The 27,977-nt window shown below is 42.5% G+C and overlaps 1 protein-coding gene across 2 annotated transcripts in view; it reads left to right on the forward strand.

The window, feature by feature from the left end:
• The window catches only part of NACC2 (NACC family member 2), a 281,512-nt gene that overhangs the window by 250,922 nt on the left and 2,613 nt on the right, over positions 1–27,977 (forward strand). For both annotated transcript variants that reach the window (XM_077468215.1, XM_077468216.1), the window contains 2 exons: positions 1,430–1,535; positions 4,418–4,515. In XM_077468215.1, the coding sequence (XP_077324341.1) occupies positions 1,430–1,535; positions 4,418–4,515 (204 nt within the window). The remainder of the gene's footprint in view (positions 1–1,429; positions 1,536–4,417; positions 4,516–27,977) is intronic.

The raw sequence follows: 27,977 nt of genomic DNA on the forward strand, positions 1-27,977 counted from the left end.
GTGTGTATGCAACAGTTTCGGACAAAATCCGTCGGACATAATCCGACGGACCAAATCCGACGGATTTGGTTGTCGGAATCTCCGACCGTGTGTGTACAAGGGCTTAGAGTTGGGTTAATGTGCATGAGTAAGAGTTGGGTCTTATATCAACAGGCTTTGGGCGTCAATGGCATTGAGACACTTCTTAGAATTCATTGACAGGTGCATTTGCTCTACAGTAGTAACCTTTCTTATGACACGCTTTAGGTGGGTTTTATATTGGAATGTAAAACATATTTAAACTGAACAAAAGCCCTTGGAGAGCGTCCCCTACTTGGAGTTCATGGTGAGGTGTAGAAGTTAGTTGGAGGTCATAGGTAGGTGTAGGGGTGAGTTTGAGGTTCTAGGATAGGTTTGGAGGTTCTCAGTTAGGTTTCAGCGGATGGTTGGAAGCTCGGGATTAGGTTTTGAGGTTGGTTAACATGCATTTATTAGTTGTAGTGTTTAAGTTGAGTTTCACGGCTAAGTGAAGGGGTTAACTGCAGGTTCAGGGTTGAGGTTTTTTGCATTCCACTAGACCACTAGAAGGAGATCTGTATTAGGTTCAGTATTAGGAGCTGGGAATTGCTGGCGTTTCTGGGTTAGGTCCAGGGATTATCTGGTTGTTCTGGCTAGGTGTTAGTCGGTGGGTTGAGAATCAGGATTACGTTTTAGAGTTGGGTTAATGTGCATGAGTAAGAGTTAGGTCTTATGTCAACAGGCTTTGGGCGTCAATGGCATTGAGACACTTCTTAGAATTCATTGACAGGTGCATTTGCTCTACAGTAGTAACCTTTCTTCTGACACGCTTTAGGTGGGTTTTGTATTGGAATGCAAAACGTATTTAAACTGAACAAAAGCCCTTGGAGAGCGTCCCCTACTTGGAGTTCATGGTGAGGTGTAGAAGTTAGTTGGAGGTCATAGGTAGGTGTAGTGGTGAGTTTGAGGTTCTAGGATAGGTTTGGAGGTTCTCAGTTAGGTTTCAGGGGATGGTTGGAGGCTCGGGATTAGGTTTTGAGGTTGGTTGACATGCATTTATTAGTTGTAGTGGTTAGGTTGAGTTTCATGGCTAACTGAAGGAGTTAACTGCAGGTTCAGGGTTGAGGTTTTTTGCGTTCCAGGTAAAGATTAGGTTTTGTGTTAAGACTCTTGCTCCATACTTCATATTGTTTTTTTGGGCGTGATAAGGGTGCAATTAAATATCTCATGTGGTGTAGTTCAGCTCAGGTTCATTTGATTTTAGTATTCAGCACATATTCTTGATACCAACACTTTTATGTTTAGCAGAAGCCAACTTATATAAAAAAACTGGACCTTTTTTAGGTTGCATGATGGCAAGAATCTCAATGACCTCCAATTTCAGGTCTCTTGCTGGGAGTAAATATATTTATACTTTTATATTCTTCTGCAGGGTCAGGGGTATACATCACCCGTGGACAGCTTATGAATTGTCACCTCTGTGCTGGAGTGAAGCATAAGGTCCTTTTACGACGACTCCTTGCCACGTTTTTTGATCGGTAGGTCCATTTGCCTCTTATTTGTCTATTCCTCATTCTGCTGCCTGTAAGGCTATATTTGAAAAAAAATATATACATTGATTTGTCCCAAGAAACGTCCCTTCTGTTCAGTAACGACTGCTTCATAAAAATCACTTTCATCGTCTGTTAAGTTTATGACATCTGTCAATGGTTTATTGGATTTTTCAGAATACTTAACTTGCATGCCTGCATCCCCATTGTGGAGATTGCAGAGCTGGATGTCAGAGTGAGAAATCGTGTGTCAGGGTACAATAAGGTATCAATGGATCAGAAAAAGATGGGGACTCTACCCATTGAGGGATAAAGACAGCAATGGAAACCAGTCAGGTTTCAACACTTCCACATTTTAGTCGAGCCGTTTTGGCTGGGGTCCTACTTTGAGGACCTCATTTAAACTGTTCTACTTGCTGCCGTTGTTAATCACGTTTTAGAATACAAATTCTTTACCCGTCTTCGATGTCAAATCTTTTAATCGCTGACCCAGAACAAGCATGCAACCTTAAAATCAGAGTGACGTCAGCTCAGGGCCGTCTTTAATATTGATTGGACCCTGGCCAAAAAATTTCTTGGGCCCCCCCCCCCCCCATGCAATTTTGCTCTCCACCTGCTCTGAGACATACAATAAATAGCAGCTAGACTTCAGTTTACTGTATCAGATCAGGCAGCAATTGCGATTGGTTGCCAGTGGTTACAGCATATCATTACTGCTTAATGACTGGTTGCTAGAGGTTACAGCACACATTACGGCTCACTCATAAGTTGCTAGAGGTTACAGCAAATCATGTAAAGTAATACTGCTCACCGATTGGTTGCTAGAGGTGACAGCACATCATCTCCTCACTGCAGGGGAGCATGATACACATATGAATGCCATGTTTATTTACATATCAATGCTGCCGGCCGCATCTATTTACTTAGTAATGCTGCCACCATTTACATATGAATGCCGGTTATTTACATGTAAACACAGAGTCTGAAGGTGAGTCATCTGTACACAACAATAGGGCAGAGCTGGGAAGAATTAGTACCAGCACTTCACACAGAGATAACGGGACACAGCACAGGACTAAAAAACTTCAAGGGACAAGGGAATTTACACTGGGATAGTTGGCAAGTATGAGGCAGCTGCTTTGGGCCCTACAACAATGACAGGGCCCAGGGCAGATGCCCCTTTTGCCCTGCCTTAAAGACGGCCCTGCGTCAGCTCCTGATCTGCATGCTTGTTCCAAATCAGTACCTTAAGGCCTCATTCACATGGCATTTTGTATTTGCAGATCTGAATGCAGCTGCATTGTTTTCAATGGAGACAATCCCATAGGTGCGTTCAGATCCGTAACACAAAATCCGAAAATTCAGCATTTCAGGACATGCGTTTACACATATGCCAGATGCAGGTATTGGGGGGAGGAGTTTTACATAAGTATTAACTGATCAGTATGCAGGAACTATTGTGATAGAAAAAAAATCCAAAAACTGCATAATAAGATCAGTAAAATTTTTAAAGCAAATGTGAATGTAGCCTAAAGCTGATCTACGTGTTTCATTTAAAGTGGTTCTAAAGGCAGAAGGTATTTTTATCCTTAATGCATTCTCTGAATTAAGGTAAATAATCTTCTGTGTGCAGCTCCCTCCAGCAGACACCTCCCCCCCCCCCATACTTACCGGAGCCTGTAAGTGGGCAGCAGCTCCCTCCTTACAGGGCAGATTGATAGCAGGAGCCACTGACATGGGAGCGGGGGACAGGACTGAGTCATGCTGTCTCTGTCTATGGACACAGGAAGTGTGGCTCAGGATCAAGCCAGGTGTGCCACCATAGGAAGCAGCTTCCTATGGTGGCTCACCAAGAAGGGGGATAGCCAGGTGTGCCAGCAGGAGACCCTAGGAGAAGAGGATCAGGGCTCCTCTGTGCACAGAGCAGGTATTTATAACATGTTTTAAAAAAATGACCCTTTACAACCATTTTAAAGGATATGTAAAAGGTTAGTTTAAAAAAAAAAAAAAATGTCATACCTCCTCTGTGCAGCTGGTTTTGCACAGAGTGGCCCTGATCCTCCTCTTCTGGGGTCCCTCAGCAGCGTTCCTGGCCCCTCCTCTTCTCGAGTGCCCTGTTGGAGAGCCGCTCTCCCTCGGGGCACTCTTGCGGGCGAGCTCCGGTGCCCTGCTGCTACATCCATTGACACAGACACCAGGACTCAGCCCCGCTCCCCAGGTCATTGGATTTGATTGACAGCAGCGGGAGCCAATGGCTGCACTGCCATCAATCTATTCAATCAGGACCCGAGACACCAGCTGGAGCTGATGTGCTTGTCCCTGTTGCTAGAAAGACCGGGTTCAGGTAAGTAAAAGGGGGGCTGCTGCAACACAGGAGGTTTTTCACCTTAATGCATAGAATTCATTAGGTTGAAAACCTCAAGAGTTTACAACCCCAATAGTTTGTGTGGACCAAGCCAATCCAAACAAACCATTTACTTCACTAAGAGATTCAACAGATATATGCTCTGTAAAAAAAAACAAAAAAAAACTGTATGTAGCAATATCTACATACAGTATACAAAGCTGTGCTTTGGCAGCAAGACAAGAACTTTGCACTCCTGGAAAGAAAATCGTCTGAGAATTGCTCCTCTATTCAGAGGAAACTTTGGATTCTATGAATGAATACAAAGCCTACTGTGATTGGCTGAGGCGGAGAGGTGGGCTGATAACAATAGAACTCTAAAAGAGGCTGGTCAGGTCAACAGAAAACTTTCATTGGAAAATCTATCTGTCCTGTGTATCCAAGTTCAGCTTTTGCATTAATACATCATCTGCTAATCAGTATACATCCGTTACAGTTTCTAATGCATCACCGGCTGTTGTTTCAGGAATACCCTCGCTAACAGCTGCGGCACCGGGATCCGCTCTTCCACCAGTGACCCCAGCAGGAAGCCTTTGGACAGCAGGGTACTAAATGCTGTGAAATGTAAGTAAATATTATATTGATGATGCTTAATTAATTTTGCATGAAGCAGACCTTAAAGTGATTGTACAGACTTTTTTTTTTTTTTTTAAATAACAAAAAGTTACCCACTCTGTGCATTGGAATTTTTGTATCACCGTGACATCTGGGAGCCCACACTGGGAGGTGTTGTTTGGCCTTCTTTCCTGCCCATGATTTGTCTTTTGATTGGCTGGTCCTTATGGTTTTGGCCGCTTTTCAGCCTATATTGGGGACCCTCCCTAGGAAGGGCTATAAGACTTTACATATCATCACTTTCATTTTTACCATGATCTTGCACGCGCCTGATGGCTTCCATTTGCTGGTGACCCTTCTGATTCTTTTTACCCCTACAATAACATCTATTGTTGATTGTATCACACCTGAGATTGTGTGGGGGGAGGGGGGGGGTGTACCTAACATCTATCACGCTTTTTCGTTTCTTTTGTAAACTATTAGCTCTATTTGAAAAGTGGATCCCAAAGAAGCCCTCATCTCGGGCAAAACTCGTCAATCCATAAACCTTCTGGGATGTATCCCTATGTGGATTTGTGTACTGTATGTCCCTGCATAAAATATAATATGTTTTTTACAGGACCTGTACATCTAATTTTTAAAGAAGGTTGGGAACCTCCACACCCCCCACCCCCCCAAAAGAACCTGCAAGACAAAAGGAATAATGAGCTAGTATGCATCGCACACTGGCTCATTATGAAATACCTACCTTTAAACGATTCCCTGCAGTGCCGCCCACACTCCGCTCCCACGGCCAACATCTTTCACTGGATTTTACTTCCGGGTTCATGCGCTCCAGCACACTGATTGGCTGGGACAAACGATAACATCACTCCCACGCATTTGCGAGGGAGCCACCGGTAACAACACAGGTCCTGAAGAACTGGTACCAGCGGGCCGTTTCTTCAGTGCAATGCACATGTCGTCGGTGACAGCAGCGTATATCATGAATATCTCCTAAACTGGGCAAGTTTAGGAGATATTTACAGTACCTGCAACCTTATTATAGGCTTATCTGTAGGTACAAGTGGTGGAACAGAGTTTACAACTACTTTAAGGTTTTGTACAAATAAAATGTATTGATTTTATATGGACTATTTTTGAGTCATTATCACTATCCGGGCACATTAACTACTTGCCGCCAAATCACGTACATGTACTTCATTTTGGGGAAGTGGTTGTGCCAGGGTGAAGCCTGCAACGACGGTCGGCTTTCATGTGATAATACTTTCATGCGGTTAAATAGCTACTCAGCTGTTATCACAAGGAACGGGAGAGGACGTCCCAGTCTCCCCGCGCCCACCCCCCCACTGGCAACGTCCGCCAGCTGGCTGGAGACCCAAACAAAGCCAGCATAGGCCTTGATCAGGTCTCCGATGTAGTAACCAATGTAGTTATAGTAACAATGTAGTTTACTTGGCAGCCAACAGCGCCAATTTAAAATAACCCAAAGTATTTAAAAACTGAGTTTTAAATACTTTGAAGTGCAGCGGAGAAGGGATTTGGGGTCTTTGAGACCCCAGATCCCTCCATAAAGAGTACCTGTCACTGCCCATAAGGCTGCTTTCACACTGGGGCGGTATTCAGGCGTTACAGCGCTAAAAATAGCGCCTGTGTAGCGCCTGAAAAAAAACGGCCCCTTTCACTCCAGTGTGAAAGCCGGATGGCTTTCACACTGGGGCGGTGCGCTGGCAGGACAGTGAAAAAAGTCCTGCTAGCCGCATCTTTGGAGCGGTGAAGGAGCGGTGTATTCACCTCTCCTAAACCGCTCCTACCCATTGAGATCAATGGGACAGCACGGCAATACCGCCGGCAAAGCGCCGCTGCAGCGGCGCTTTGCGGGCGGGTTTAACCCTTTTTCGGCCGCTAGCGGGGGGTTAAAACCACCCCGCTAGCGCCCGCAGACCGCCGCTAAAACGACGGTAAAGCGCCGCTAAAAATAGCGGCGCTTTACCGCCGACGCCACTCCAGCCCCAGTGTGAAAGCAGCCTTACTGTCACAAGGGTTGTTTACATTCCTTTTAACAGCAATAAAAGTAATCAGAAGATTTTTATTTTTTTTTCCTAAAAGGGACAGTGTAAAAAAAAAAAAAAAAAAAAAAAGGAAGAAAGAAATAAAGAGGGTCCTCGCGCCAAAGAAAATGCATACATAAGTCGCCCCCGCAAATGTAAACGCTGTTCCAATCACACTTGTGAGGTATTGCTGTGATTCTTAGAGCGAGAGCAATACGTCGAGTAAAAGACCTCCTCTGTAACTCTAAACAGGTAACCGTTAAAGTGCATGCAATTTTAAAGTGCAACATGTTGGGTATCTATTTACTCTGTGTAACCTCATCCTTTCACAAAATTGGGCTAACTTTATGGTTTTGGGGGTTTTTTTTTATTCTGTATTTTTTCCCCCCACCATTTTATTCTCCAGAGTCTCTGCTGGAAAAAAAGACTCAGGTAAGGCATGCGCCGTAGACAGCGGTGCCTGTGTTTTGGCAAATATCTCCTAAACCGTGTAGGTTTAGGAGATATTTCTTGGACCTACAGGTAAGCCTTAATCTAGGCTTACCTGTAGGTCAAAGTGGTTTGTAAGGGTTTACAACCACTTTAAGGCTTTATTCAGATGCAGATTTTTGGATTTTGTGTTATGAATCTGAACGCAGTGCAGGTTGGCGCACCTGTGTTAATGTCTCCATTGAAAACAGTTTAGCTGTGTTCAAATTCATAAATAAAAACTGCTTGTCGATGTGTTTTATTATGGGCATGTGAATTAAAGTTCACTTTTTTAATTTTTTTTTTCTAAAATCCTGCTCCCCAATGTACCAATAGACCAGTAATGTACCTCTGTTGAACAAAAATACAAATTTTCTTTGGTTCTGAAGATCAGGCCTCACCTCCATCCATGGCTGTAGTTTGTCTACCATGCCGTTTCTGAAGTGATCTGCAGGACAGGCACAAAGGACGGACCAGCAAGTATGGCCCAGGAAAGAGTTTACCAGCTGTCCTCATTAGCACACCTTCACCCATCAACTACGTTTTTGTAGCACCCCTGGTGTTCTGTCAAGTGCCCCCCCCCCCATCGAATAGTTCCCAGTATATACTGCGCACGCATTGTCAAATCAGCTGAGGTGAGTCTCCGTCCTGCACACGCACGGGCACTATTTAATGGGGGGCATTTTTGAGAACACCGGCAGTACTCCATGTGTGAATTTGCCTGCCTTCCCCCGGCGTCCCTTTGGGTGGGCTCAGAGTGCATGCTAAATTCCCTGGGGCTGTATGCAGCCCACGGGACATCCCTGATGTAGTGCAAGTGTATGCTTGATTGGATACAGAGTGATTGGATTGATGGTGTGTCCTTCTATTATATAGTTTTAGTAAATCTAAAAGGAGATTGCACAGCGCCTAGAGGCGATTCAGTTCACATTGTGCGCTATACAAGTATTTCATTCATTCAAGAAATTGTACCATCCGATTGTATAGTGTATGGCCACATTTATACAACTAAAATTGCCTAGTTGCGCTTTCATTGTCATTAAATTGTTAAAGGCACACCAAACACAGAAGAAAACACACATTTTGCCATATGAAAAAACAGGTGACAAATGCAGTAACAAATTTACAAAAATGTCCTATGAACTACTTTGCCAGGTGGAGCGCAGCCCATTGAAATCGACTGGCTGCCCTATGCGCGTCACTGGAAAAAAAACGAGCCAAAAACATGCACTCCCACAACTCTAGGTGTGACTGGGGTCTGAAAGTGAAATTGGTGCATTTACAGAAGAACAATGAGGCTCCATTCACATCTGTGTGTTTCCAAACGCATGGCAAACTGCATAGAAAATGTGTGCATTTCCATTTGTTTCATAAATGTTGCAAATGTGCATCATCTTTGTGTTGTCATCACATGTTAACCACTTAAGGACTGAGCCTCTTTTTGATACTTGTTGTTTACAAGTTAAAATCAAGGTTTTTTTTTCTATAAAATTAGTTAGAACACCCAAACATTATATATTTTTTCAGACACCATAGAGAATAAAATGGAGGTCATTACAATACTTTCTGTCACACCGTATTTGCGCAGCGGTCTTACAAGTGCAATTTTTTTTTTTTTTTAAATACACTTTTTTGGAATTAAAAAAAATAAGACAATTGTAAAGTTAGTTTTCTGCATCGTGAAAGATAATGTTACGCGGAGTAAATTGATACCCAACATGTCACGCTTCAAAATTGCGCCCGCTCGTGAAATGGCGACAAAACTTTGGCACTTAGAAATCTTCATTGGCGACGTTTAAAAATCTACAGGTTAGCAGCTTTGAGTTACAGAGGAAGTCTAGGGCTAGAATTATTGCTCTTGCTTTAATGATCGTGGTGATACCTCACATGTGTGGTTTAAACACCGTTTTCATATGCGGGCTCGACTTGCGTATGAGTTTGCTTCTGCGCGCGAGTTCGGCGGGATTTGGGCTGTTTTAAAAAAGTATTCATGTTTTTTTTATTCATTGTACTTTTTAATTGGGTCACCTTTATTCCTATTACAAGGAATGTAAACATCCCTTGTAATAGAAAAAAAGCATGACGGGTCTTCTTAAATGTGAGATCCGGGGGTCAAAAAGACCTCGCATCTCACATTTACACTAAAATGCAATAAAAAAATAAAAAAAAATACCCCTTTAAGAGGATTGGGCGGAAGTGATGTTTGACGTCACTTCCGCCCTCCAATGCTATGGAGTCAAACGGGGGGCCATCTTTCCCTCACTTTGCATCCGAGCAGTGAGGGGAGCAGACGCCTCTACCTATGCTGTCATAACCCCGGTATTTAGCATACTGGTATGTTAATTTTCGTGAACTGGTTAAAGGCTCCCCAAGTGTGACGAACACTGCAGCGCCGCTCTAAAAATTGTTCTGGAGCTGATCGTCGCTGGTGTACCGCGATCGGGTCACAGAGCTGAAGAACAAGGAGAGGTCTGTGTAAGCAAACCTCTCCCCGTGCTTCCCTGTGTGGCTGTCACCGATCCTCTCTTCCCTTTTATAGGGAAGGACGATCAGTGATGTCACATGCCAGGCCACGCCCCCCTACAATAAAAAAAAAAAACACATAATGTCATACATAACACTACACTGCCCCCTAGTGGTTAACTCCTTCACTGGCAGTGTAATTTACACAGGAATCTGTCATTTATACAGCAATCAGTGCTATTTAAATGCACTATGGTCCCAAAAATGTGTCAAAAATGTCCGATGTGTCCGCCATAATGTCGCAGTCACAATAACAATCTAAAAATCGCTGATCGCCACCATTACTAGTAAAAAGAAAAAATATTAATAAAAATGCTATAAAATTATCCCCTATTTTGTAAACGCTATAACTTTTGTGCAAACCAATCAATAATCGCTAATTGCGATTTTTTTTTTTTTTTTTACCAAAAATATGTAGAAGAATATAAACGGAGGAAAAAAAAGTTTTTTTATATATTTTTTTGGGATATTTATTATAGCAAAAAGTAAAAATTACATTTTTTCAAAATTGTCGCTCTATTTTTGTTTATAGCACAAATAATAAAAACCGCAGGGGTGATCAAATACCACCAAAAGAAAGCTCTATTTGTGGGGAAAAAAGGACGCCAATTTTGTTTGGGAGCCACGTCGTACGACCGCGCAATTGTCAGGTAAAGCGACGCAGTGCCGAATCGCAAAAAGGAGCTTGGTCCTTTGGCTGCAAATTGGTCCGGGGCTTAAGTGGTTAAGATGCTTGTCCAAGAGTCCTTTAAAAATATCCATACTTTTTCGCTGCCACCACCAATTGTGGAAGAGAGTTCCACATCCTTATTGCCCTGACAGTGAAAACTGGTTAAACTGATTCTCCTCCAATCACATTGTGTGGTCCCGTGTCTTCTTACACTCCTGGAGACTAAATAATTTTTTTTCCTATGCTGGGATCACCATTGAGGGGTAAATGTAAATCGCTATCATGTCTCTTTTCCAGCGAGAATAAATTTTGTGCTTGTAGTCGTTCCTTGTAATTGAGGTCCTCCATTCCCCTTATTAATTTTGTTGCCCTTCTTTGAACTCTCTCCAGCACATCCCTTCTGAGGACTGGTGACCAGAACTGGATGGAATACTCCAGATGTGGCCTAAAGTGGCAGAATCGTAGTTTTAGCCCCCTTTTTTATGCATGCTAAAATTCTGCCAGCTTTGGTAGCTGCAGCTTGATATTGCATGCTATTGCACAGTCTGTCCTCTACTAGGTCCTTTTCAATCCTGCATTCCCCCAGAGGTCGCCCCCCCCCCCCCCCCCCTAGTGAGTAGTTTGCATTTATGTTTTTTGCCCCCAAGTGCATTACTTTACATTTCTCCACATACCTCAGTTGCCATCTAGTTGCCCACCCCATTATTTTGTGTTCAAGTCTTTCTGTAAATTTTCTGTATCCAGATGTGAAGTTATTGCCCTGCTTATTTTTGTGTCATCCACAAAAACTGAGACTGAGCTATTTATCCCTTCCTCTATATCATTTATGAATAAATGAAACAGAATTGGTGCCAAGACAGACACTTACCACTCCTGACCAGTCTTGAGTACAGGTGATTTATCATCACCCTGTAACCAGTTTTCTATCCAAGAACAAACCTTATGGTCCATGTCTGCACACCTCAGCTTGTAAATGAATGAGGAATTCAATTTATGGGGAACTGTATTGAATGCTTTTGCAAAATCCAGATATACCACATTCACAGGGTTACCCCCTATCTGGATAGTAGCTTAATTCCTCGTAGAATGTTAACAGATTGGTCTGACAGGAACAACTTTTTGTAAACCCATGCTGATAACTACTAATGATACATTCTTCTTCAGTACATTTTATATATAGTCCCTTATCAACCCCTTCAATAAGTTGCCTACTATTGATGTTAGGCTGACTGGCCTGTAGTTTCCAGGAATTCGTTTCTGCCCTTTTTTGGATTTTGGTACTACATTGGCTTTTCTCCAATCAGCTGGTACAATTCCTGTCAGTATGCTGTCTGCAAAGATTAGGAACAACGGCCTGGCTATAACCTGACTGAGTTCCCTGAGGACTCTCGGGTGTAAGCCATCTGGTCCTGGTGATTTATTTTTGTTAAGCTTATCTTAGTTTTTGCTTGACTCCAGTCTTTGTTAGCCACAAGGGTGCGCCCTTTGATGTGTCACTAACCATGTCGTTGTCAGTACAACCCTACTTTTCCTGTGTAAAAAAACGAAGGGAAAAAAGCATTTAGTACAGTTGCCCTCTCTGTGTCATCTGTACCCATCCTCTCATCATCGTCTTTTATGTGGGCAATGTGCTCTGTCCTTGCCTTTTTACTGGTAATATATCAAAAAAATGTCTTTGGATCTTTTTTATTCTCCTCTGCTATGTGTCTCCCGTAGTCTTATTTAGCTGCCCCGATTTAATTCTTATGCCGCGTACACACGACCGGACTTTTCAACATCAAAAGTCCAACGGAATGATTCCGGCAGACCATTCGATCGTGTGTGGGCTGCAGCGGACTTTTGATTTGCAAAAGTCTGACATACTTTAGAAATGGAACATGTTTCAAATTTTTCTGCCAGAACTCCGCCGGACCCAGTTCCTACCGAAAAATCCGCTTGTGTGTATGCCAGTCCGACGGACAAAAACCGACGCGAGGACAGCTATTGGCTACTGGCTATGAACTTCCTTATTCTAGTCCGGTCGTACGTCATCACGTTCGAATCCGTTGGACTTTGGTGTGATTGTGTGTGGCCAAGTCCGTTCATTCGTAAAGTCCGTCAGAACTACTCTGTCAGAACTACTCTGTCGAACCTAGTCCCTCAAAGTCCAGTCGGGTGTACGTGGCATTACACTTCTTACTACATTCCTTGTAGTGTTGGAATGCCGATAATGACATTTTTACATTACGGTTTAGCCACCCAGGTTTAACTTTCGCTATTCTATATTTATTGCTCATTGGAATGCACTGTTGTAATACCTTTTGTTTAATATGTTCCTAAAGCATTCCCATTTTTCTTCCGTGTTCAATGTTTCTAGGATTAGGTCCCAATTGATGTGATGTAGTATTGACTGCAGTTCCGAAAATGTGGCTCCTTTAAAATTTTGTGTTCTTGTGCTTCCCTTTTCTAAGATTCACTTTAAATGTGATTATCCTATGATTGCTAGATCCCAAGTTGTCCTGCATTGCCACATCTGAAATCAGAGTGAGCTGTCCCCTCTGCCCAGTCAATATCGGGATAATTGAATTCCCCCATTATGACATTTCCCTGCCCCGTTGCCATTTTTAACTGTTATAGTAGGTCCAGCTCCTCCTCCTGCTTTAAGTTGGGGGTGCCTGTGACATACCCCCACTATTAATTTCCCACTTCTTCCCTTTGAAGTTCTACCCACACAGCTTCCACCTCCCCCCTGTCCCATTCACAATGTAACTTCTCTCTATCACCCTTACATCATTTTTGACATATAGACACACCCCTCCTCTTCTACCTTCTCTGTCCTTCCGATACAAGGAATACCCCAGGCTATTTGCCAGCCAGTCGTGAGAGCTGTCAAGCCACGTTTCTGTTATTCCCGCAAAGTCTAATGCCTCGTACACACGACCGGACTTTTCAACATCAAAAGTCTGACGGAATGATTCCGGCAGACCATTCAATCGTGTGTGGGCTGCAGCGGACTTTTAATTCGCAAAAGTCTGACAGACTTTAGAAATGGAACATGTTTCAAATTTTTACGCCAGAATTCCGCCGGACCCAGTTCCTACCGAGAAATCCGCTCGTGTGTATGCTGATCCGACGGACAAAAAACGGATGCTAGGGCAGCTATTGGCTACTGGCTATGAACTTCCTTATTCTAGTCCGGTCATACGTCATCACGTTCAAATCCGTCGGACTTTGGTGTGATTGTGTGTGGCCAAGTCTGTTCATTCGGAAAGTACATCAGAACTCCGTCAAAAGTCTGTCGGACATAAGTCTGGTCGTGTGTACGCGGCATAAGTCCTCCTCATGTAATAGCAGCTCCAGTTCCTCCATTTTTTTTTATTAGGTAGGCTCCTGGCATTTGTTTATATGCCTCTTAGTGTTGTATGAGTGCATATTATTTTCTCCTTGTGTTTTCTCAGGCTTTGTTTTTGATTTGTCCACGATTAAAAATTGAAATGAATAGGATTGATTATCTACAACCCTTTGATAGTTTAGGAATGGGCTTGAAGGTAAACAAAGACATTAGCATATGAGCATGTCAGTTTAGGGCAGGGGGTCTCAGACTGGCAACCCTCCAGCTGTTGCGAAACTACAAGTCCCATGAGGCATTGCAAGGCTGACAGTTATAAGCATGTCATTCCACAGGCAGAGGCATGATGGGACTTTTAGTTCTGCAACAGCTGAAGGGCCTCCAGTATGAGACCTCTGGTTTAGGCCAATGGTGATTCACCAATGTACTTGGAGTAGGGTGAATGAATGTGTACATACGCAAATCCATTCATACAGCCTAAAGCTGCGACGGGAAGTTGAAGGCAGCTTCAAATAAGAAAAAAAAAATTGTAAAAAGTCAATTTATTAACGCTTTGTAGTGCTGTCAGTCCTAAGCCCACTAACCTCAACACAAAATAAATAGTTCTGGCATCTCACGCTCTCCCTTCGGCTTCCCTATCTGCACACAGTGCTCGTTTTCTCTGTGGGAAGTGAGGTGGTGGCGCTGTGTGTGGGACTTACTAAAACACCACCTACACCAGAAACATTGCTCAAGTGCATATAGTTTCTTTGAATTCTAATGGATCTTTTTTTTTTTTGCTGTGAATGTGTGGAATATCAATCTCAAATAATAAATCATCAGTGTTTATGAAAAAGAAACAACTTGTTTTCATCTGTACCTTAATATTTATATTTGAACCAGGGTCGGGACAAGAGGTGGGCAGGAGGGGGCGGCTGCCCTGGGCACTGTGGTATCATGTGAGGTGGGGGGGCACTACAAGGAAATTGGGGGAGGGGATTTGTGTTGGAAAGGGGAATTTTGGGGGGGCAGCAGGGAGTAAGTATTGTTCTAGGAGGGGAAATTTGGTGGTATGCTAAAATTTAGGGGAAGACGATTTGTGTTAGGAGGGATGATTGGGGTGCTTTGTGCTGGAAGGGGGGGGGGGGGATTTGCAGTGGGGTTATTGGGAGGGGCAATTTTAGGGGTAGATCATACGTGCTAGAAGGATTTATTTTTTTGGGGGGGGATTTCAGCAGGGGGAACAGATTTGCACTGGGAGGAGGGGGAATTTATGCTTAGGGGGGTGAAAAAGTGCTCAGTTTTTTGTTTTTGGGGGGGGGGGGATTTGCAGTGGGGTTATTGGGAGGGGCAATTTTAGGGGTAGATCATACGTGCTAGAAGGATTGATTTTTTTGGGGGGGGGGATTTCAGCAGGGGGAACAGATTTGCACTGGGAGGAGGGGAAATTTATGCTTAGGGGGGTGAAAAAGTGCTCAGTTTTTTGTTTTTGGGGGGGATTTTTGATGACACATATTGCTCATGCACCAAGAGGGTGGGGGTTGCAGTTTGGCATGTTTGCCCTGGGCTCTGGGTGACCTTGTCCCAGCACGGATTTGAACTCATGAAATATTACTACCTTGTGTCTTATTGCTGTGCTCAGTCGTGCCATGGTGCATGACCCGTGACATAAAAACTGTCTCCCACAAACTCACCTTAGTGGATTTTTAAGACTCCTAGAGCCGTTTCTGTTAAAGAATGTGTTTCAATCTACATATGAAATTGAGGACTATTAGCACCTTCTTGGTATAAATTGGTTAATCACACACCTGACTCTAATCCTACAAAATCCCTGACTTTGTGCAAGTGTAAGGCCCCTTTCACACGAACAACAAGATCGGCCCACTCGGATCCGCCTGTCCGTTTTTCAGGTGGATCCGAGCGGGCCACCCATTGACTTCTATGGGCAGGCGGATGTCAGCGGAGATGTGTCCGCTGACACCTGCCTGCCATCTGAGCGGACAAGATCCGCTCAAAACAGACGGACGGATTGGATGAAAATGGACAGCCTGTCCATTTTCATTGGATTTCCCCATAGAGAACAGTTGGGCTCCGACAGGTCCATCCCTGCACACTGAGCAGGAACGGTCATCCGCCGGCTCAGCGGGGATTCATGGAGCGATCCCCCACTGAGCGAGTGGAGTCTGTGCAACGGATCTGATCTGTGTGAACCCAGCCTTAGAATTGATGATGGTTTGAAGCCAAAAGATAGTGGCACCAAATATTGATTTAGACTTTTCTTCTGTTCATTCACCTTGCATTTTGTAAATTGCTAAAAAAAAAAAATTGTGTACTTGCCAAGTCCAGGCTCCTGGGCGGATCCCATCCATATGGTTATGATCAGGGGTGGACTGACAACTCATGGGGCTCCCGGGCAATAGGAGATTATGGGCCCCCCAGGCAAACAGATTATGGGGCCACACAGTATACACACACACACACATTATACACATACATGTACACACAGTATACACAGACATGTTTCTATTGGCTGAGAAGGTACTGGAGAGGTGGGGCAGCTATAATCTCTGGATTTTTAGACCAAAAGGATGTCGGTAAGGGACATTTCAGAGACAGATGTAAAAAAAAAAAAATAACACAGATTTTTACATACTGTCCCTGGTTTTACTGAGGCTGGCAACCCTGATGGGGGCCCCCGGGCAGTGCCCGAGTAGCCAAATGGTCAGTCCGCCCCTGGTTACGATTTTTCTCCAGCCTGGACCGGCTCTATGATGCCAGCAGACAGCGGGCTTCAGCCTGCTGTCTGCTGAAAACGGGTCACAGGAGTGCAGAACAAACTGCATTACCGTGATCCACAGGAGAAGTACCAACTTTAACAGAGAGACCACCTCTGAAGGTACTGTATTATATGCCCCCCCAATTAAAAAACAATTGACAGTTGCTGGATTTGGCATATAAAATCTCCACTGTGGATGAAAAAAAAAAAAAAAGTACTTTTTTCCTTTAACACAGAATTAAAATCTCACATGCAAATCAGTCTGTTCCACCAGAATGGACTGGACTTGAGAAAAATGCCGTCTATTGAGCCTCTCTGCTGATTAATTCTCATCTTTTGCTTAGTCACTAAAGATTAAAATGTTTATAATACATGAGTCAAATGCATTGTAATCAGAGCCAAGCCCCCACGTTGCACGAGTCCGGAGATGACCTCTTGGAAGTCAGTACAATTCACATTACTGCAGGTGAAAGGTAGAAGTCAGAGCAGTGTTTACATAGCAGTGTTTACAGAAAATATACAACTTAGTAGATAGTGTGGAGACTGGTCAGATATAAAGTGTAAGATAAGAGATTTTCTTTTCTTTACAGGTCTGAGGTACATCTGTAATAGAGAACATTAGTATAAAAATGGCAACCCAGTATTATTGTAGGAGCCTGTGCACTGGTAAAAACTGCACTGGCACTGGTTAAAGTTGTAATAAACCCAAAAGCAAACCTTTATTATATTGCAGCTTACCAGTTCTTAGATGTGATGGCTGCATTAGCTTTATTTTTTTTGGGCTTTCTTTCTTTGATTTTCACCTGGGGGATCCGGTGTTCTGGCATATTCAGTCCGGCCATCATATAGTGTCCGCCCCGTACTGCGCATGCACAGTGCTTGCGCAGTATGGAGCAGAAGAAAAATCGGAAGATGAACGGCGCCTGCGCCGTGAGTCGAGGTGGCAGCCCCACCATCCAAGCGGACATAGGGCTGGGAAAATGAGAGGGCCGCTCGTGGGCTCGCCACGCTTCAGGCTCTGCCTCGCTGCGCTTGGCTCTTTTATATTCCAACTCTGTGTTCACTTGGATGGTGGGGCTAGAACCTGGACTGAGTGCGCAGGCGCCGTTCATGTTCGGCTATTTTCGGAATCTCAGCGGACACTATTCGATGGGGGACTGTATATGATAGTACACCGGCCAATAAGTTGTTTTTCAAAAGAACAAGCTCTCCTGCAAATGTAAGATCCGTTCACACCGAGGCGCTTTTCATACACTTTCACGCTAAAAAAAAAAAGTGCCTGAAAAGCTCACGAAAACCAAATCAATGAATGCTTTCACACTGGGGCAGTGCGCTAGTAGGGTGGTGAAAAAACGCCCCTCTCCATTGGAATTAATGGAAAGCGCTTCAAAAGTGCTCAGTGTTTTACTGGCAGTTTAACCACTTGCAGACCGGACCAATTTGCTGGTCAAAGACCAGACTCATTTTTGCAATTCGGCACTGCGTCGCTTTAACTGACAATTGCGCGGTCGTGCGACGTGGCTCCCAAACAAAATTGACGTCCTTTTTTTCCCACAAATAGAGCTTTCTTTTGGTGGTATTTCATCACCCCTGCGGTTTTTATTTTTTGCGCTATAAACAAAAATAGAGCGACAATTTTGAAAAAAAACTCATTATTTTTTACTTTTTGTTATAATAAATATCCCCCAAAAATATATAAAAAAACATTTTTTTCCCTCAGTTTAGGCCGATACGTATTCTTCTACATATTTTTGGTAAAAAAAAAAAAATCGCAATAAGCGATGATTGGTTTGCGCAAAAGTTATAGCGTTTACAAAATAGGGATAGTTTTATAGCATTTTTATTAATAATTTTTTATTATTTTTTTTTTTTTTACTAGTAATGGCGGCGATCAGCGATTTTTATTGTGACTGCGACATTGTGGGGGACCCATCGGACATTTTTGACACATTTTTGGGACCATTGTCATTTATACAGTAATCACTGCTATATAAATGCAGTGATTCCTGTGTAAATGACACTGGCAGTGAAGGGGTTAACCAGTGGGTGGCAGTGTAGGGGTTAAGCGTTCCTAGGGGTGTGTTACTAACTGTGGGGGGGTTGGGCTTTCATTTAGTGAACACTGATCTCTGCTCCAAATCACATGGAGCAGAGATCAGCGTCACTAGTTGCTAGGCAGAATGGAAAAATTTTGTTTACACAGCATTTCCTCCATTCGGCCGCTCCGTGAGACGATCGCGGGGATGCCCGCGGCGATCGAGTCCGCGGGTCCCGCGACCGGACTCACGGGGGTCCCGACCAGCGCGGGAGCGCGCCGCCGGCGGCGCGCTCCCGATGGCAGGGCGGCATTGAATATTGGACGTACCTGTACACCAATATGCCTGCCCGTGCCATTCTGTCGACGTACACCGTCGTGCGCTGGTCGGGAAGTGGTTAAAAGCGCCTCAGTGTGAAAGGGGCCTAACAGTTAGACCCCTTCCAAACTGGAGGCATTTTTTTTCAGGCGTTACAGCGCTAAAAATAGCGGCTGCATAGCGCCTGAAAAAAAGCCTCAGCTGCAAACCCAGTGTGAAAGCCGAGTGCCATAACGCCGGCAAAGCGCAGCAACAGCGGCATTTTTTGGGTGGATTTAACCCCTTTTTTGGCCGCCCCACTAGCGGCCAAATAGCGCCGCTTTACTGCTGACGCCTGGGCGCTGGGAGTGGGAAAGCACTCTTATGCCCTGTGCATACGGGCAGACGTTCCGATGACAAAATCTGTCAGATTTTTTTTTCTGACGGATTTTGGCCCAAACGTGTCTTGCATACACACGGTCGCACAAAGTTGTCGGAAAATCCGATCGCTCAGAGCGAGGTGACGTAAACCATGTACGACGGGACTCTATAAAGAGGGCACTAGCCAATAGCTTTTGTCTCATAATTTATTCTGAGCATGCGTGACACTTTGTCCGTCGGAATTGTCTACACACGATCGGATTTTGTTGTCGAAAAATTTTAGATCCTGCTCTCAAACTTTGTGTGTCGGAAATTCCGACTAAAAAAGTCGGATGGAGGGTTTGCCTTGAAGAGGAATGGCAGCTTAACTCGTTCGCTCTGTCAGACGGTGGCCGTTTATTAGCTATAACGGGAGTTTCTCACCTCGTTTTACCGTTCGGAGTATGGGGACTGCTTCTCGTAACAACTCCGCTTCACGTTCGAGATCCCCGAGAGGTAACAGAAACCGCACTGCCCAGACCATCATGGAATCATCCCGCTCCCACAGAGCGAATATGGCGGCCGTCACCTCAGCCTCCTCACAGGCCAGAGATGCCATAGTGCTGACGCCGGCTCCCGCTCAAAATACCGACACTTCAGCGGGTCCCCCTCCTTCACAACATCCGACGTTACATGATTTACAAGCTGTGGCTTTAGATATAAAGGACACATTCACTTCTGCAATCACGGACCTCAGACATGAACTGCAGGCTATGGCGGGAAGAGTACAGGAGGTTGAGAGGAAAACAGCATTGCAGCACTCCACACTAAGGAAGGTCACCACAGTAGTAGATTCACACACTGCACACCTGAGGGACATACAGAGGCATGTGGAAGACCTCGATAACCGTGGCAGAAGACATAACCTCAGAGTGAGAGGTTTGCCTGAAAGTATTGAAAACTCTCATTTGCTCTCCACGGTCTCCACTTTATTTAATAAACTACTAGACAGACCAGATACTGACATCATTGATATGGATCGTATCCACAGGGCACTCAGACCGCGCGGCAAGGATTCGGATCCCCCTAGGGATATAATTTGCTATATTAATGATTATAAATTGAAAGAAAATATCTTAAAACAGGTTAGAACAAACAGATCGCTGGAATTTGAGGGCAATAAGATCACTATTTATCAGGATCTATCGGCCATCACTCTGAGACAAAGAAAAGACCTGCGCCCTCTGCTGGAAGTTCTTCAAACAAGGAATATCCCATATCGATGGAAATTTCCATTTGCTTTATCTGCAACACACCGCGGCCGCACAATAGTGCTTCGGTTCCCAGAGGAATTAGACTCTTTTTGCAGGGCTCTTGACATTCCTTTTACAGAGGTTCCGAACTGGTATGCCGAATTCCACACTCCTAACTCGACTTCCAAGACACAGAACGAAGACTACATGGACACCCAGGCCTCACATTTCAGAAGACGCCGCTCTCCCTCCATCACCAGAATGGACCCAAATACTCCTTCGCAACCACATCAACATAGCCCTACCTCTGCTCCACATCCCAGAAGAGCACGTAGAGATCGTTAAACATCTTTTTTTCTTAGTTCCTACAATATCCATGGCTTTACGGGAAAGGAAGTAGCAAAAAGAATAAATAAAATAAAATAAAATAAACACAAGGAAATAACAATAGAAAGAAACAACAATACAATTTTTTTTTTATTTTTTTTTTATTTTTTTATTTATTTATTTATTTATTTATTTATTTTTTTTCTCAAAGCTTTTTCTCGTTAAGATCATATGATGACACATGCAATACTTTATGCGTATACCTACTACTATATATTATTCTCCACTAGGTGATAAAAATGCAGGTATGTTACCTCACATGGAAATAATATCTCGGGGCAGTGGTGCTTCCGTTGAGGATACGGTACACCAAGCACTTCAGCTGAGACGTATATGACAATGAAAACAATATGTGCTTTCTTACGACTCATTCACCCTAGATATTGTTCTATTCGTCACCTTCAGGTTTGCTTCCCATTACAGTGGCACATTAACCTTTATTCAACATCCGAGACTGAGCATCTATGTTCGGTCATGTACCGACTGAAATTATACTATACTCTCTACTAGATATGCCCCTGATATTTTATGAAAAACGATTTCCAGGCATCCATACATTTATGTTTTTTTCTTTTTTTTTGAATGGAATGTCACAAGACTTCAATGTAATCCCTATGGTCTCTCCAATTCCACGCACTGGAGGATCCCTTTTGAACTGAATTTATACAAGTTGCAACTCTACTCATATTCTTCAGTCTTCTTTAGTTACGCCTAATGTACCAATGTATTTGTGTTTAATAAGAAGTCTTATCAGCTTTCTCAATCCATGACTAGATCTTTCCCTTCCTCCCAACCATACCCTGCTTTCCCCCCCTCTCCTTTCCCTCCTTTCCCCAATCCCTCATTATCCCCCATCACCCTTCTCCCAACATCTCTCCCCTCATCCCCCCTACCCCTCTCCTCCCTACCCTCTCTCCATTCACTCTTTCTATCCCTTCCTCCCCTTTTTTTTTCTTTTTTTTTTTTTTTTTTTTTTTTTTTTTTCTTTTTTTTTTTTTTTTTTATTTATATTTTGTTTTTTTTGTTTTTTTTGTTTGTTTTTGTTTCTATAATATACAATATTACCCGTATATATTTGACCGTATATTTTGAGGAGACAGAGTTTGTTTGTTATAGTTTCTGCTCTTTACGGTTACAAAGTTGCTGTTGGATCTGGTACACAGTTCTATGACATATGGTTATACCTCTACAGTTCTTTTAGATTTGTTTAATGGTTTTACTAGGAATTGTTAAATTTCATTGTTAGCAATTTAAGTGACATTACCTCCATAGCGGTTTCAATATGCTCCTCTATTAATGGTTTACTAGTCGATAGTTCGAGCCTCAGATATGTACTAACATTTACTTATAATCCTACTGAACAAATATTATATCTATCACATAGCCCTACCTCTAGATCATTAATTCACTCAATACCATATTTTATAATTATCCTGCTATATCCACCCTTTCCATATCACTATAATTAGAGGTACACCCCCCTCTGCTCTACATTCTACATTCTTTCCCGAAATTCATTCATATCATCTGCCTCTAGGCCCGCAGTCTGACGAATATTCTCGGACAACACTCCTTTTCAATTGAACCACCTCCCACAAAGTGGTACATTATTTTATTACCCCTTCACTCTACGCTTTAATTAGTATTACCACTGCCTTAAACCGGCTCTCTCTTTCCTCACTTTAATAGGTGAGCAGGTTCTCACCTATAGCCGGATATCCTACTACCCACCCCATAACCCCTATCCATCCCCGATTCTTTTTCCTGTTCCACCCCCTCCCACACACATATCCAGGAGTTCTATAAGGTCAAATAGTCTGACTATACATCATACGATAATCCTTTACCCAAGCAGTACTATCTCCAGTCATCTCTTTATTTTACTCCCTCCCATATCCAATTTTCCTACTTTGTTTTATCATTCTTTTGTATAATGTCTCCTAATCAAACAACATCAAATTCAACCCCAATCAAGATCATCTCCTTAAATGTCAAGGGTTTAAATTTGCCTGAAAAGAGATCTCAACTCCTTTTATATATGAAAAGACACCATGCTGATATCATATTCTTACAAGAAACCCACTTCCGAACAGATTCTATCCCTAAACTTCACAACTTAAACTTTCCTACAGTATATCACTCTACTAACACAACGTCAAAAACAAAAGGAGTTTCTATACTCCTGGCAAGACATTCCCCTATTCAAATCACAGACTCTCTCGCAGATATCCAAGGCAGATTCCTTTTTTTGAAAGGCACATACCAAAACCAGAAAATTACCCTGGTAAACATATATGCTCCAAACAGTGGTCAAGTTCCCTTCTTTCGAGATATAAAATGTCGTCTGATAGACTTTCAGGAAGGAACATTGATATTGGGTGGTGACTTTAACACCCCATTAAACCCTCTAGTTGACACATCGAACGGCGCTTCATCCCTACCGTATACAGCCCTTAAAGCGATCAAATCTGAATTACAATCACTTTTACTCCATGACACATGGCGAATACTCTATCCAGACGGAAAAGATTATACTTTTTTCTCACCTCCACACGCTAAATATTCTAGAATTGATTATTTTTTCTTGTCCCAATCCGCCCTTCCTTATCTTCAATCAGCATCTATAGATCCTATGTATCTCTCTGACCATCACCCAATATCGATGAGCCTAATCTTCCCGGAACTTCACCCCCGATCCCAATCTTGGAAGTTAGATTCCTTTTTACTGACTGATCAAGCCATTATCACAGACATTGAAAGGAGCATTAAACAATTCTTTGCCGAAAACAACACACATGATACCTCATCGCAAATTGTATGGGAAGCACATAAATGTGTGATTAGGGGCATATTTATTGCTGCCGCCTCTAAAAAACGGAAGCTCAAGGACCAACAACAAGCTGCCCTGATCCAGAAAATTAAAGTGTTAGAGAATCTTCATAAACAATCACTAGCCCTAGATACCCTACATTCCTTAATAACAGCCAGGAAGGAATTGACACAACTTTTAGGCAAACAAATCAAACGCAAGTACATTCTAAAACAAAAATCCTTTTACGAATTCGGAAACAAAACCAGTAAACTTTTAGCTAGAGCCCTACAATCTCAAAGAGCCAACAATACAATACATGCCATCTCAACTTCTCAAGGTCATAAAGTCCACTCCACTCCTGATATAACTCAACAATTCCTGACTTATTATTCGAAATTATATAACCTGAATTCCCTGGATAATCCCCCGAATTCTAATCAACGAACATCCCTAATTAAAACATTTCTGACACAATACAGTCCTACTCCCATTTCAGACACCCTTGCGGAAGACCTCAACAAACCCATAAATATGGAAGAAGCAGAATTGGCTCTAAACATGTTGAAATCTGGTAAAAGTCCAGGACCGGATGGTCTATCTGTTGGTTATTATAAATCATTCCAAAAATTGCTGCTTCCTATTTTCACAACCACATTTGATGAATATTCCACATCTATAACACCCCCAAGAGATTTATTGATGGCACACGTTACGGTCATCCCCAAACCTGGCAAAGATCCTTTATTGGTGCCTAATTACAGACCGATATCCCTACTAAATGTAGACCTTAAATGGTATGCAAAAATCCTGGCAAACAGATTACTTCCCCTAATCCCTGACCTTATTCACCTCGACCAAGTAGGTTTTATTCCGGGCAGAGAGGCGAGGGATAATACCCTTAAAGCCATTAACATCCACCACTGGCTCACCAAATCTAAACAAAAAGGATTCTTTTTGTCGTTGGACGCGGAGAAGGCGTTCGATAGAGTGGCCTGGGATTATATGTCGGAATCCTTGAAAACAATTGGCATCCCAGATCGTATGCTTAATTATATTCTTATGCTATACTCCAATCCCACGGCGAGAATTCGCATTAATGGCCACCTATCGAACGCCTTTCCCATTTCCAATGGCACACGACAGGGATGCCCCCTCTCCCCGCTTATTTTTGTACTCACCTTGGAACCACTCCTTCGATGCATCAGAGCAAATCCAGATATCAAAGGCATCGATATACATTCCCGTACTTACAAACTAGCTGCTTTCGCAGATGACGTACTTTTGTTCCTCACAGAGCCACTGACAACCCTACCGAATCTTTTGACAACACTCAATCACTTTAACCAATTATCCCATCTCAAAATCAATCTTACAAAATCCCAGGCACTAAATATCACCTTATCCTCTGCACAATGCTCACAGTGTCAGAACAATTTCCCTTTCAAATGGAACACTCACACCATCTCATATTTAGGAATCCAACTACCGTCCTCTCTAAAAGATCTATATGACACAAACTACCTACCTTTACTGCGTAATATTACTAATGACCTTAAAAAATGGTCTACTGGTATTTTCTCTTGGTTTGGGAGAACAGCTATACTCAAAATGAACATTTTACCAAGGGTTTTATACCTTTTTCAAACGATCCCTATCAAGCTTCCATCCACGTTTTTCTCAACATATAGAAGAATATGCACCAATTTTATTTGGGGTTCCACACGTCCCAGATTGAATTACCTCAAACTAACCTTTCCCAAGCTTAGTGGAGGACTTGGTCTTCCAGATGTGGAAAAATATCATCAAGCAGCCCATTTAACAAGAATTGTAGATTGGAACCTACATTCCTCCACCAAAGATTGGGTCCAATTGGAAAATTCCTTATCTAAAATTCCAATTGCACAACTACCTTGGATAACATGTAATCACACTCCAACAATACACAAAACACACCCCTTGATCAATTCTACGCTTTTTACTTTTCGAAAGGCTTGCAAAAAATATAATATCTCATCCATTTCAGGTCCAATGACACCGATCATACTCAACCCTGCATTCGCTCAGGGAATGCGGGAGCCCTTACTGAAGATTCAATGGCCTTACAAACAGATCAGAGCCCATCATTTCTTTAAAATCGACAATCTACTTTCCTATAATGAACTATCGAACCTCCTTGGACCAAACACAATTACATACGAAAATTATCTTCTAATCAAAAATTTCCTTGACTCGCGATCTCCAAACATAGAATGGTCCAGGGCTCTCACCCCTTTTGAAGATATGTGTCAAAAATCTGAACCACATAAACACTTAATTTCTTTTACCTATGCATTATTGTTCCCATCTCAAATGCAATGGAATGATTGGACCTCCATGAAATGGTCCAATGAGTTATCTATTAACTTCACTCGTAGAGAATGGGAAACAATATACACAATTGTACACAAAGGGTCTCTGAATGTTTACGCACAAGAAAATGCTTATAAACTCATTACCAGATGGTATAGAACCCCTCTCAAACTCCATCATATTTTTCCTTCTGTATCCTCACAATGCTGGCGATGTGAAAATGAACAAGGCTCTTTATTACACATATGGTGGTCTTGCAGCAAGATCCAACCTTTCTGGAAGAAAGTTCATGCTTTAATACAAACCATCACCACATACAAACTAGACTACACACCAGCACAATTTCTTTTACACTATCCTGCAAAACCAAAACGTACCTACCTGCACTCATTGACTATGCACATGATCATGGCAGCTAACATGTGTATCCCTAGAAAGTGGCGCTCATCTACCCCACCATTAATAAGAGATTGGTTAGAGCGCATCCAAAAAACTGCTGAAATGGAAGAATTGATCCATCAAGCAAGAGACACCCCTTCCAAATTTATACATACATGGTCTTGTTGGCAACACTTTACCACCACACAAGAATATCACGCTTTGCTTAATGGATGAAGATAATTTAATTCATCATTTAAATGGATTTTACCAAGTCATGAATATGCTTGAATCCTTTTCACACCTCTATTAACCTTTTTTATGTTTGAATATATATAATTGTATTTCCTTACTTTAGAAAACAACGGTTGTATTTACACTTAGCTCCTTAGGGAGTCTCATACCATATTTACACCTGTTGATATCTGCCAACACTCCTGGATTTTACTCTCCTTCCAAGAAACCTTCTCTCCTACGATACTATCCTTCCCTCTCTCAGATAGATCCTTATGATAGACACATTGTTTTGTTACAGTTTCTGTTTACTTTATGTAGTTACTTTCCAATCCTAACTTCATACCTACACACTATTCCTTTGACCAACTTTTCATACACTTTGATCCTATGCTATATTATAGTATCCGGTCACAGTGAGTTCCCATTTGGGGTGACTGGATACTTATTTTTTTTCACAATAAGCTCTTTCATATATATTTATGTGTATATATATATGTATTTATATATATATATATGCTATTTATTTTTTATTTTTTATTTTTTTTCTCTTCTCTTCTCTCAATTTATTTTGTTTTGTAACTCTTGATATTGAATGTTACATTTTAGCATAACGTTTACTTCAAAGTTAGACTTAATTATTTTGTTTTACAACTTCGTAGATTGCTATTTGTAAAGATCTACGTTTTCCAATCTGCTTTCAATCATTTGTTTATATTAATATACTGTTATCTATATTGTATATCTGACAAAATCGAATAAAACATTATTGAAAAAAAAAAAAAAAAAAAAAAAAAAAGTCGGATGGAGCCCACACACGATCGGATTTTCCGACAACAAGATCCAATCGCACGTTTTCCGTCGGAAAGTCCAACCGCGTGTACAGGGCATTATTCTACTTTCACACTGAGGTGCTTTAAGGGCGATATAGCGCTAAAAATAGCGCTTGCATAGCACCTTTAAAGAGCCTCGGGCTTTCACACTGGAGCGGTGCTCTTGCAGGACAGTAAGAAAAGTCCTGCAAACTGCATCTTTGCAGCGCTCTAGGAGCAGGGTATACATCGCTCCTAAAGTGCCCCTGCCATTGAAAACAATGGGGCAGCGCAGCTTTACCGCCGGCGCCCGCCCCAGTATGAAAATAGTCTAAAGGTGAGACAAGCCATTTAACAGGGGTGCTTACAATGATCAACTTTTATTGATTCATGTAAAGCCTTTGTCCTAAAAATAAAAAGACTGGAGTTTATCTTAAAGGAGACGTATGAGCAAAGCCCTTTTGTGCGCTACTTCTACTATGGTTCACAGTTACATTCTGTACTCCTGTGACCCGCTTTCAGCCGACAGCAGGATAAAGAGCTGATGACTGACAGTCCCTCTGCAGACTGAATACTAAGAACTGAGCGAGCAGCTGTGTTTGATTGCTCAGTTCTTCATGTAGAACAGGTGGGGGGCGGGGGGGGCGCTGCAGCTAGGATCAGTGCTGCAGCCATCTAAGTGAGTATGATTGTTTACTTTTTTTTGTATTCCCAAACCTTTCTCTTTTAAATTTGTTAGTGTATCTTAATCTGCTAGT

This window comes from Lithobates pipiens, unplaced genomic scaffold (assembly GCF_037356315.1).
Source record: "Lithobates pipiens isolate NorthernLeopardFrog02 unplaced genomic scaffold, aLitPip1_a1.2 Scaffold_11, whole genome shotgun sequence".
NCBI classification, from domain to species: Eukaryota; Metazoa; Chordata; class Amphibia; order Anura; family Ranidae; genus Lithobates; species Lithobates pipiens.